General features: G+C 36.0%; 1 protein-coding gene across 2 annotated transcripts in view; it reads left to right on the top strand.

Moving 5' to 3' along the window:
* The window catches only part of LOC145683914 (zinc finger protein 706-like), a 65,377-nt gene that overhangs the window by 38,802 nt on the left and 13,359 nt on the right, over positions 1-13,216 (top strand). For both annotated transcript variants that reach the window (XM_081755590.1, XM_081755589.1), the window contains one exon: positions 942-1,094. In XM_081755590.1, coding sequence (XP_081611716.1) covers positions 951-1,094 — 144 coding nt within the window. In that variant the 5' untranslated portion in view covers positions 942-950. The remainder of the gene's footprint in view (positions 1-941; positions 1,095-13,216) is intronic.

The raw sequence follows: 13,216 nt of genomic DNA, 5'->3' as shown, positions 1-13,216 counted from the left end.
ATAATAATAATAATAATACGAATTGCGTTCTGGTAGTGATGAAGGAGGTATTAGATCTGATACCGATTTCCTGAACACCAGAATTCCGGATTTATTTACAGGTTTACGAAAATTTTATGGATCGATGCAAGAAGTGATTTGCACTAAGGGGGACTTACGTTGAGATATATAGGAAAGGTTTTACGCCTGTACATCTTATTTTTGGATAAATTAGAAAGTTGTCCATCACCTCCGTGTAATACATATACTATAAAAATTTACGGCAAGAATGACTGAAAAATTACAAAATAATAATAATAATAATAATAATAATAATAATAATAATAATAATAATAATAATAATAATAATAATAATAATAATAATAGTAATAATAGTAATAATAATAATAATGCATCGACTGTGATTCGAACCAGGTTAAAAAGTGTTGCATCATCACAAAAATAGACTATATAACACGCATGGCTATCGCAACAACTAGAGAACGCTCCTTCAGTTGTATTGATAGATAACGAACTCATTGACTACCCCTGCTTTTATGTCGAATTTTGTTTCTTGTTGAAGTATGTGTGTTTTCTTTTTTAAAAAACAAAAAAGTTTGCTGCATTAATGCTAAGGTACTGTTTTGTACTAGAAGTATCGTTATTAGAAGTAACAAAAGAACAACTGAGAATTTCAAACAGCAAACTGTGATGTGTGTTCATAAGTCTTGTTTCTTTTTTCATTCCTTCCCCACTTCTTACTCAGAATGCGTTGTTGCCAAACTTAGAATTTTAAGGGACTTAGAAAAATTCGGGCATGCAATTATGTTTTGGAGAAGGTACATTAACATATAAGAACGTAAACGAAACTGATCATACATTAACGTTTTATACATGCTGTAGTTGTTTTTGTCACCATTCAGGTAATAGCATTTGCTCTCTTTTATATAATTCTTCTTTAGGTCGTCATAATGGCAAGAGGTCAACAGAAGTTGCAGTCTCAACAAAAAGCTGCTGAAAAGCAGGCGAAGATGAAAAAGCAGCAAGGGCATAATGCCAATGAACAGAAAAAGGCGGCGATGAAAGCTCTTGTTCACGTTTGCAGTGTATGCAAGGTGAGATCTTCGTTTCCACGTAGAACAATTTGAAAGAAGCTAGAATAAAAAGGCAGTTTTAGTTGTACAAAATATTAAATTTGTGTAATGGAATAATGTTGTACTATAACATATGGACTCATTTATTTTGCTCTAGTAGTGTACTTTCTGTTAAACTACTTTACACTCTTCATATATGAAAGATCGGTATGTATCTTTGCATCAATTCGAATTATTCTTGCTTTGTCAGAAGAAACTAGTATCGACTTAGAAATGAATTCACCTTGCGTTGGTTGCTGTTGCGTTTTTCTTAACCAGGGTGTCTATTGGTCACGAATGTCACGGAAAAGTCACGAAATCAGAAAACGGCCATGAAAGTCACGAAATTTAGCTTTTGGGTCACGATTTTTTTTTAACTACAAATGTAAGTACAGATTGGAAAGTTTTTTGTTCTGTAAAACGTCAAAATTTACCACCAGAAATGTCTATGGTTGGCTTTAGAAGCTACCAAATCGCAAGCAAAGTACGTTTCTATCGCATGGATGAAAATTGGGCCTAATTCGCACGCAAATTCGCTCTTGAAAATGTTAGAAAATTTTATGAGTTGGTAAAGAAAAAGTCACGAAATTGCATTTTGGAATTTTAGTAGACATCCTGTTAACACTCACATGGGAAGGTCCCACAAGTTGTCGCTAGACTCTGATTGCCACATGCCACATTTGATAGAGCATCATGAAAAATGAAAATGAGCAAAATTTAAGGTGCTATGGACCAGAAGGATAGGAGCTACGGGGCTTCAAAAAATTATATCATGGAATTATGTACGTTTAAAGTATATATCTTGAAAACCGTTAAAGCAATCAAAACAAAAGTTGCACAATATAATGAGAATAAAGTGCCCTATCGAAAACCATAAACAGTGGTGCCATAGGTGAAGCAGTGTTGCTAACTCAGCATAAAAATATTTCGTTTGAAATAACAGCATATATAAGTGTGCTTAGATTTAAAATGCACTATTATCACTAAACATAACAGTGAAGTGTAGTGGTACAGTGTTGCACACTGTTGGAGCCACGTGTGCTGAAAATGTACAATGGAGAAGTCTGATATTATGTTAACAAAGAGTAATGAAGGAATGTATTAGAAAAAAGCGAGGGTTTCTCATTATACTTCTGTAGCCCCGGTGAATAAGCAGACAACTCGTGAAAACAAAATGATACACGTGAGGAAAGAAACATGTGTTTTCTAATTCTGTAAACTGGTTCTCCAGATTTCTTATAAACATTTGGAAAAGTACTTTCTTGGTTTGTCTTTCGTATGAAGTGACATATTCTTTTACTTCCTCTCCTACATACCATATGATTATGTTTGTGCACTATAATATTACCATATTCACATTGGAAATATAATTATTTTATTACTACCTCATTGCGTTTTTAGTCGACCCGGATAGCCGTCTGGTCTAGAAGGCTAGACAACCGACATATTAGAGATCGCGGGTTCCAATTCCGCCTCGGACATGCTTTTGTTGTACTTTTCACCTTACATTTCGTTACCTTTTTCATTCATAGTGGTTCGGATCTCACTTTACACTATAGGTCCCGTCCTATATAGCTTCGGAGCTGACATAGGACGTAAAAATGGCATCACTCAGTTTCGTTTTTCAAATGCATCAATATTTTGTAACACTGCTGACATTTTACTATGTTCTACTATCGGTGTTATGCATTTGAACTAAATTTATAGTATGAGGCCCAGATTCCTTTATTATCATCTGTTGCCACATATCAGACTTCTCCATTGTACATTTTCAGCACACGTAGCTCCAACAGTGTGCAATACTGTACCACTATACTTCACTGTTATGTTTAGTGATAATAGTGCATTTTAAATCTGTGTACATTTGCATAAGATACTATTTCAAACAAAATATGTTTTGCTGAGTTGGCAAAACTCTATATCTATGGTAACACTATTTGTGGTTTTCGATAAGGCACTTTGTTCTTATTATATTGTGCAATTTTTGTTTTGATTGCCTTAACGGTTTTCAAGTTATTTACTTTAAACGTACATAATTCCATGATATAATTTTTTGGATATTCAAATTTTGAAGCCCCGTGGCTCCTACCCTTCTGGTCTATAGCATCTTAAATTTTGCTCATTTTCATTTTTCATGATGCTCTATCAAATGTGGTATGTGGCAATCAGATTTTAGCGACAACTTGTGGGACCTTCCCGTGTCAGTAATCTATATAATCTAAATTTTAAGAAAAACCCACAACAGCGATGAAATGTGAGTTCTTTCCTAAGTTAAGTATCAGGATGTCTACTGACCTAGAAAATCTGGATTTTTTTTTTTATTCCTGAAAAAACTGGAATTTAATAAACTTGGATTTTTCTCAATGTTACCTTTTTCTCTGTATATAATAGAAAAATCCTCACTTTTCCTAAAGGCTTATGTTCTGTGAGTATGTTGATGGCGACCACGGGGATACCTGAGCTGAGTTCTGTCACTGCATCCACTTTCTTGTGACACTTTTTTTTTCCTTATTTCTTTACGCTTTTCTCTGTCAGTTGCCGTACACCTAGAAAGTCTTTAGGTGAAATTTCTATTCATATTTTTATGTGGCAGTTTGCTACAGTACAAATCTAGAAGTCAGGGAAAACTGGAAAAGGAAATTTTACGCAAAAGTCAGAGAAAATGGCACTTGAACTGGAAATGAAGAAAAATTGGAAACATTTGCTCAAGAAGTGAAACTTTAATTTTTTACCTATTTGTTACGGGAACCCGATAATTAAAGCGCGAAAGCCCAATGAAACAAACGAGAGCAAAACATTTGCGCCGTAACACACTCTTGTTGGCATTTGCTGTTAGAAATCCTTTTTTTGGAACCTAATTTTCAGCATATTCTAAAATTAAGCAGTAACTTCTAAAATCTATTTTTACGAACCTATGGTTTCTTAGTGGCAGAGCCTGATAGCATCGTACCACAGATTCAGAGGAGCAAGATGAAGTTGTTAAAATTAAGTTTTTAGTTTTCATTTTCAGGTATTAACTTACATTAATCTAATTAAAAAAAAAAAAAAAACTTCCCTTTCCCTTAATGTTTCCTGATTGTGGAATTGCGAAAAAATGCAGTTGCACAAAGACAAAATAGGGTACGTTACGACTTTTAGATTAGGTTCGTGTTTCCAGCAGACATTACTTCATGACCTACGCACGTGTGACTATTTCACAGTGTCTTTGGACGAAAGCCTAAACAGTATCTCGGTGCACTAAAATGACTTCGCAGTTCGTTTCTGGGACAGTGGAAAAAATAATGTCGACGCGATACTTAACGTCATTAATCCTTGGTCATTCTACTGCCCAAGATTTGCTAAATGCATTTTTAAACACTTTTCACGGACAATAGTCCCTATTATTCTAAGTTACTATAAATTTCTTTTGATGGCCCCAATGCTAATTTTAAATTTCTCAGTGACTTGAAGACCTTTATGAGTGGATGGTCGACAGCTCTTGGATGCTAGTTACATATTGTTAGCGGGGCTTCCAAGTCTGCGCACACCGAAGCTGGTTGGAAAATAACTGAGCTTTTGAGATAATTATACTATTTATTCAAGAACTTCCCATCTAGAAGAGCAGACTTCATTTCGGCCTCAGGAACACAGAAGTTTCCTCTTAAGTTCTGCTCCATTACGTGGATGGAAGATTCAAGTAATCAATCGTCAAATGTTCATGGTTTCTGCTGTAAAAATTTATGTCGATAAAGTGAAAACAAAACTACCTGAAACACCAAACTTGAGTAAAGTCAAGACCAACATGAATGATGTACTTTTACCTGCAACACTGGGGTTGCTTTTACTTCTATCTGTAGAGGTAGAAAAAATTCTCGTTAAGTACCAGACACAGTCAGTCCCCTACTTCGGTTTGTTTGGAATGACTTAAACTTTTTGATACGGATTTTGTTAAGCCGCTTCGTAAAAGGAAATACTTCAAAGAGTGCAACTATACCAAAGAGTTTGATCTCATTGGAAAATCTTAAAACCACTTAGGTTAGTTGATCTTGGATTTTCTGCTGCGGCATATTTTAAAGGGGAATGCAGAAATTATTTGCAAGAACTGTGCAAAAAGCTTATGCAAATATGCCCGTTGAAGTTCAGAGTTACGAAAGGCACCAATTGTTTATTACCAGAAACTATTGCCAGTGAATTGCTTCAAGAGTCGTGAATCACTCTTGCTCTTGAAGCATTTGTGGAAAAACATCAAATGGCAACTGTAGTTACAAACACGGTGAAACGAGAGTATTTAAAATTGTGTTCGAATTCTGAAATTACACAAAAGTTGTCATTTATATATATAATAACGCTGCTGCAGTAGAAAAAAAAAACTTCTTTGTTAACAAAGAGTGCTTCGTGGAAAATCTGCAGGACAAGAGCTTGGTTGCTCAAAGAAGCGTATTAGATACGGTACATGCTGCTGGAGGGATATCCAGTGTTAATATCACAAGACCACAATTCATTACCGTTATGTTAGAAATGCATCAAGCAGAGAAATGAGTATATTTGAAAACCTGTACTGGAAAACAAAACAGAAAATATCAAGAAAAGATTTAAAGAGAGAATAAAAATGTTAGAAAAAAGGAATAGTCTCCGACTGATGCTGAAGCTAAAGTATTTGCTTTGGGTGAAGAATCAAAAGAGTTAAAGCCACATTGAACCCCTAAAGTATAAGAATAAAGATTATGAGACTGTGTTCTGCAGTTTATTTGTTTTTTGCAATTACTTTTTATATATATTCTCCTACTTCCAGTGAACTGATAATCCGTTGTATGAGTACATTTGTAAAAATGAAATAATGAAGAATATGCAGTAACATGTAATCATAAATTAACATTGCATAGGTTTTAAATTAATAACTTTTATAACTTCTTTACGTAGTAAAAACAAAATATGAAAAAGTTATAATTATCAAGGGATATGAATCACACGTTAGTTAAAGGTGAGAACTCTGTTTGCCTTTGTCAGTTACTACACATTTTTCTCAACTGGCTTTCTGGTAGGGGAACAGTAACAAATTTCTTTGTTATATATATATATATATATATATATATATATATATATATATATATAATTAAAAAAAAAGTGGAAAACATAAATAGACCTCTAAAAAGCCTGGTGTTTAAAACAAACATCTAGTAGACTCTAAGTATGCATCCTAGAGCATCTACCAGTTATTATAGTATTGACTTTTTACATTTAAAACTATTCACCACAGGGTGGAGTTTAAACGCAAATCAAGTTAATTTTGTAAGGAGACCATTTGAGTTTAATCACAAAATTTAAGGATGTAAGTGTCGAGCGTGTGTTTATCAAGATTGCAACTGGTACCTGTACAGAGCTTTACGAAAATAAAATTCCTAATTGAAAAACGGTTCTTAGAAGATTTAGCTTTACATTTGGCGTATTCGATAATTAGTTTTAGTTAACGTCCCATTGTTATGCACCGAGGCTAAAGGGGACTGTGATGAGATGGATGATAATGGTGCAATGAGAAAGTGGGAGAAAGCGGCAGTACCTGAGAAAACGCACGCAAACAGTGTTAGTCCACAATAAATTTAAATTTGCATGGAATGTGTTCCATGAATGTGAGTCAGTTGCAGTGTCTTAACGTATGTAATAGAATAGAGCTTGATGGTCAAATAGCGGCCCGCAAATATGTTTCATATAGCTTGCAAATAAAAACAAAAACTATATGATTTGTTCCTTGTTTTTAATTCCATGCGTAACAGGAAGAGTGTAGCCAGCTATCATAATAAACTTGTATGAAGACTTAATTTTTAACTTGAAAATATTTTCTTAACCTTTTGGTTACGAAGCCCATCTCCAAAACAAAACCATTTTTACAAGGCCGATTTTTAGAAAAATGCAGATTTCATTTCTAGTTACTTTAAATTAGTGCAACCAAAACAAAATTATATTGTTATCCTCAATCGCAATTAAGTAATTAACAAACGCAGAAAGAGAATGGAAATGAAGCCTCCACTCTTTCTCATATAAAATTTCGAATCTGATAATGGCGCTGGATTCCTACGGGATATAACAATTTGTGTAATTGAAAACAAAATTTGTGCTTCTACCTTGAAATAATCCAATTACAAAGCCACATTATCATTCTGGATTGCAAGGATGTGTCGTACCTCCACGACAATGCAAAACCATACGTGGCAGGGACTGCCAGGAATATCATTCACCGACTTGGCTTAGAGACAGCACGCCATCCACTATACTTGTCGAAACCAAGCACCCACAGATTACCGTGCGTGAAGTTTTGCTCACAGAAAAAAATCAATATCAGGTACTTACGGCATCTATTCACACAAGCTGGACTATGATAATTTCATTATATTTGGATATGTCTAATACACAGGATTTTAAAGTGGTTGTGATACATTTGCTAAGTCATTGCAGATGAAAGATTTGAGTGACCGCTGACGACTAATACAATTGCCAATTTTAGTACTTTAATGGCTTGTATTTAGTGTGCAAGCTGGGGAATTAATAAAACATAGGTTATGTACTGAAAGAGCACAGAGGCGCTGTTTCCTGTCTCTACGTTCCTTTGTTCGTTCACCTAGTTCATTAACACCGCTCGACAGCAGCTGTGTGTCAGTGTTAACACCGGACCTGTTTTAACCTCAGCACTCGATTGTTGCTGTTAAAGAGAGAGAGAGAGGAACGCTAAAGTGATAGGCATACTGGACCACTGACATGTGTTAAAATTGAGTTTTATTAATACATCGATTTTTTCTTAATTAGATATATGAAATAAGTAACAGCATATCCGCAGCGAAATTAAATATCGACAGAAAGCAGGAAAATTGTGTTATTCATTCCAAACCATTTTGTCTTCGCAAATTCTGCCGAATAGTTTGAAGCTTACATAAAACGATAATTATGCGTGCTGTGCTGTATGGTTACGAAACAGTCGCTTACTTTGAGGGAGAAACGCAGACTTGAAATTATTTGAAAATAAAATTTTGAATAGGGGCCGCGGTGGCTCAGTGGTAGAGCGTTCACCTCTGGTGCTTGGGGTCCTGGGTTCGATCCCAGCCCCCGCCAAGTGAACTTTGTGGTGGACAAACACCGTATGCGTGGGTTTTCTCGGGGTTCTCCCGTTTCCTCCCACTTTCTTCATTCCACCATTTCATTCATCACTCATCATCACCGTCTCCTTTAGCCTAACCGGCATATCCGTGGGACGTAAAACTCAAAGATTTCATTTTTTAAAAATTTTGAATTCCAAGAATGTAGGAGGATGGGAACGGAGAATGACGTAAACTTCGTAACGAGGACGTGCGTAATTTATACAGTTTATTTAGGGTCATTAAGTATATTAGGCTCAGGACTGCATATCATGTAGCCAGGATGGAAAGAAGTTGAAACACTTTCGAATTTAACTGAAAACCTAATCGGAGAAAAACCATTAGGAAAACCTAAGTTCAAAAGAAAGGACAATATTAAGATGGGTTTCGCAGAAATAGAAATAGTTAAGAAGTAGAAGATAGATTCAGTTGTCTAAGGACAGACGAAAATGGAGAGCTTTCGTGAATGTGGTATCGTATTTTCAGGCTTCATACGCCATGGAATTACATATATACATACACTTAAACATATTTAGAGTGCACAATAAGTTTTGTATTTACGTATTTGTAGACCGATATATTAAATAGTAAGTTTTCTTAAAAATGGCCTTTCGAATAGTCTTTGCTTTGTTTAACATTAAGTTTATTTTCTTTCTTAAATATTCCATTTCTTTCTTAAACTTCCATTCTTTCTTAAATATTTGTTAATAATGTAAGAAAATTTAACAATACGGCAATTTTATAAAGTAGACGTTTTAATATATATAAAATGCTATTGAATAAGCTAAAAGTCTTTTTCAAGTCCTTTAGCAAATTCGAAAATGTAAATACTCGACAGATATCATGTCTGGAACTGTTCTTATAGATTTCTGGGCTATAAGAAACCCTAGAAAAACCTACCAATGTATTTTACAGGTCAATTCACCTAAGATCGCCAAAGTTTGTACGCTCACCTGCTCACGACAATCGCTTCCTCTACCAACGGTTGCGCTCGATGCGGTGGCCACCAGCCTGGACTATCACCCTGCAACGCAATTTCCACTGAAGTAGTCCGTGTCGAAGGTGTGTGAGGAGAATTGTAGACCACACCGCTTGACAAGCTTTCAGAGCCCCCTTATAGTGGTGGGATGCCTTCGCAGACGCAAAAATCCATCGGCAACGCCTCTGGTGTCTTCACAGGTATGGGCGAGAAGGGTATAACAAACACACCAGTCTCCGTGGCCATACGCCGATAATACGCGACAAAACTGCGAACAGTGTGACTGGATGCTTTGTCCATATGGATCCACACCTTCCGAGTGTCCCTGCCATGCAACTGTGGGATGTGTGGTGTGTATAAGGGTTCCATGATTTCCATTTGAAATTAGGTTGCATTCACCTTGGCCTTCGAATCCACACGATGCATTGGCAACTTCCCATGGGCGCAGAAACCTGCCACCACCATCAAGCCTTTCGAAAACTTCTCTCGACATTCACGGACAAACTCGCCGCGGCCGTGTGCATCATGTGGTGAATAAAAAATGGCCCTGGGCTTATTGGTGTCATCAAGGTAGATCCAGGCTTCATCCAGAGTGACAACCTACTGCAATTTGTCACCTGAAAGGTGCTGTTCATAAACTTTCTTGTGTTCATGAAGCCCCATCGCCTTATGACGTTTTTTCAGTCTCAAATTGTCCCTTATGATACAACACACCGTGCTCTGTGATATCCTGCATGAGGTTCGAATGTTGCTTTGGGTGGGTGGGTTCTCATTCACAAGTGATGCCCTGATGTTTCTTACAACGCGTGGTATCCTGGCTGGACATGTCCGTTTCCTTTTCACTCTCAGCACTTGATATTTAGGGCCGGTGCTTTTACAGCGCTGGCTTACCCTTGCTACTGTACGCTTGCTGACATTGTTACCCCTTGCCGCACACATTTTCACAATTACTGACGCACTGAATTGTGCATCGGAAAGTGCATATATGTTCCCTTCCCAATAAGGTGTCACTTCAACAGACATAGCTGTTCACCACAACAGCTTTCACATAGCGTTGTACGTGACTCACTACTGGTTTCAGGGGCTATTGACTTCTGGTTCCTTCTCCTACGCTGTGCTCATCAGCTCTGTAAAATTGGCTACCTTAGGCGAATTGGCCTTTTGTAATACACTTCTGAAGTACTAGATTATTTACTTTTAGATTTCCAATATTTTTATTGTATTTGTGGTTCATGGAAAATGATAAACAGCTGAGAGTGGAAAAGGGTCTACTGTTTAAAATTAGTTCCTAACCATTTCTTTTTATGTATTTTACTGGGTATTTCAGCTCTGTCTACCGAATAGAGAACTATACGTGCCATATACTTGACCACTGATCAGTTTTATTTTAAGATGGTTAAAAATAATTAGAAATACTAAATGTATGTCGTACTTGTCTCTTCAGAAGTCGTTAAATTATTTATCGCAATAACATGAAGCATATATCCTTTTTAAGTTTGAAAGTGTTTCTCTTTACTTCAATCTATATATATAAAAGAGAACGTACAAAATCCTTTGTTCCCTCATCACGCTAATACGGCTGAACCAATTTCTTTTATTTTTGGGGGGTTATTAGGATTTGGACCCTAGATGGTTTTTATCATATCACTTTAATTTTTAATTACCAGTGTCTTGAGATAATTGACCATTCAAGTGTCCATAACGTACAAATCCTTTGTTAGTTCATCATAGGTAAAAATAAACGTATTTATATGCAACCCGCATGACCGTGTCACTCGGCGGGTTAACATAAATGACAGGCGATATAATGTTAACATTTACTGCAATCTACTATGGTTTTTATCATATCACTTGAAAGCGAAAACTTCCGGGGTGACCGCAGCGAAGCGGGGCGGGTTAACATAAATGACAGGCGATATAATGTTAACATTTACTGCAATCTTCTATGGTTTTTATCATATCACTTGAAAGCGAAAAAGTAAAAATTATCTAAGTAACAAAGTTTATTGCGTTCCGGGGTGACCGCAGCGAAGCGGGGTGAACGCTGCTAGTATCTGATAAAGCAAGAGTACTGCCATATTGAATTTAGTAAAATTCCAGAGATGGGCATATATGTTCAGAATTCTACAGTTTCTATCTATTAGTCTGTCTTTATCTGTCCTAGATCTCTGGAACAAAAGATATTAATCTCTGAATGGATAAGATATTCAAAATTTGTAATAGTTCTTGCATTAATTAAAGAGTTAAAAAAAAAAAAAACTAAATTTCACTTATTTCTCAATAATATTTTTTCCCCCTCGGATCAGTAAGCTGAATACGCAGACACTACAGTAAATGCGTTGGTTGATCTAGAATTTAACCTGTTCATCATACAGCTTAACGTAGGGGCGGAAAGCACATAAACTTCCACGAGGAGTGAAACTCGGGACTCCCGCGCTGAAAGCGCGTATGCTAAACGTACAGCTATGATGAAGTTCACATTGTAAATGCATGTTGTGGAATTGCCGTTATAATGAACCTCAGGGCATCTGCGTACTTGTTGCTTCTACAAGGGCTAGAGCTATTTTTAGAACAAATGTAGATAAAAAAAAAACTTTTATTGAAAATAACGGAAGCTGCGTTTCCCAGTGAAAAATAGAACATTTTTGATGACATGTACTAAAAAAAAATTACTCAGTCAGGCACGTATGGTGCGTTCAGATCACTAGGAAATCAAGTCACATTATCGAAGTTAGCAGAATAAGAGACCTATAGTTTGTACAGAACGCTTAAGAACAGGGAAAAGTTAATACTACCTTTACATTATAGGTTATTTACAATATCTGGACCTGGACATGAATTCTTTTAAGCTCTGAGAGGAGCTTCAGATACTGATCGTAAAGATGGTATGTCCAAAATGACGAAAAATGGACTTACACACTGAATGCACCATACTAATTATCAAGTACAAACTCTAACAGAGAAAAAGAATAACATTAAGAAATTTAGATAGCAATTGCAAAATAACTCGTAAGTTTTAATTAGTAATATAACTGAAAAGCCAAGTAACTTCATTGCTCAGCCAGGTAGTAACGGTATGATAAGAGGATAATGCAATCCTGTTTATTTCAGTGTTCGAGGTCAGAAACATGAAGAAATATAATACATTACGAAGACGTAGAAGATCAACTTAAAGAATTTAGCACGTATGTCTTCTCTCCACCGTTCTTGCCTTTTTTATTTAAAAAAAAAAAAAAAAAAAAAAAAAAAAAAACTGGCAATGATATTTTTGCTTAACATTAACACTCGCTGCCCTTTAACCAGAGGTAGCAGTATGAGAGTGTATACAGTGTTTTAAGAAATACGTGACCGCTGCATAGTAAAGAAACATACATAGGGAGGGAGCAAATCTCAAGCAACCCCTTTCACCAAATAGCGGCTGAGCTTCAAATAAAAAATCATTCACGGAAAGCTTACGGTCATGTATATCTTTTCTTAAACTATTGTCCTTGTGATACTTGGGTGACATGAATTCGGTCCTCCAATGGGTGGTGCACAAAGTGATTTGTTATTGGGAAGGTTGGTTCGATATATGAGCATTCCTCGATTGTGAAGATGTATGGGAAGTTTTCGCTATGTAAAACTCTTGATGAACTTGACATCATTGTCAGTGTCATATAAAGCTGTTAAACTACCAAACATGCTGCGGTTAAAGGCACTGCATTCGGTGTGAGATGCAGAGAGTACTTCACTCGCAAGTCTTTATTTAACAATACGGTATGAGTGTTTCAACGGTTACCCTGTTTTTATTCTATAGCATCAAGTTAAACGTTAGTTCTGAATGATTAAAACAAACTGGTAATCGTAGTTTTTTTTTTTTTTTTTTTTTTGTAATCACAGTGATCACTGTTATTATATACAGTGATAGCGAGAAATGAAAAAAGAAAGACAATTATGTTTTTTCTTTATTGATGTCTTTTACATTTGCCAGCTGATTTGGGAAAGTAAGCTTTATTTTTCTTCAGTGATTTTCGTTATTCAAT

Source organism: Thermobia domestica, chromosome 4, assembly GCF_964235325.1.
Source record: "Thermobia domestica chromosome 4, izTheDome1.hap1.1, whole genome shotgun sequence".
Taxonomy (NCBI): Eukaryota; Metazoa; Arthropoda; class Insecta; order Zygentoma; family Lepismatidae; genus Thermobia; species Thermobia domestica.
This window is presented reverse-complemented; position numbering and strand designations above follow the sequence as displayed.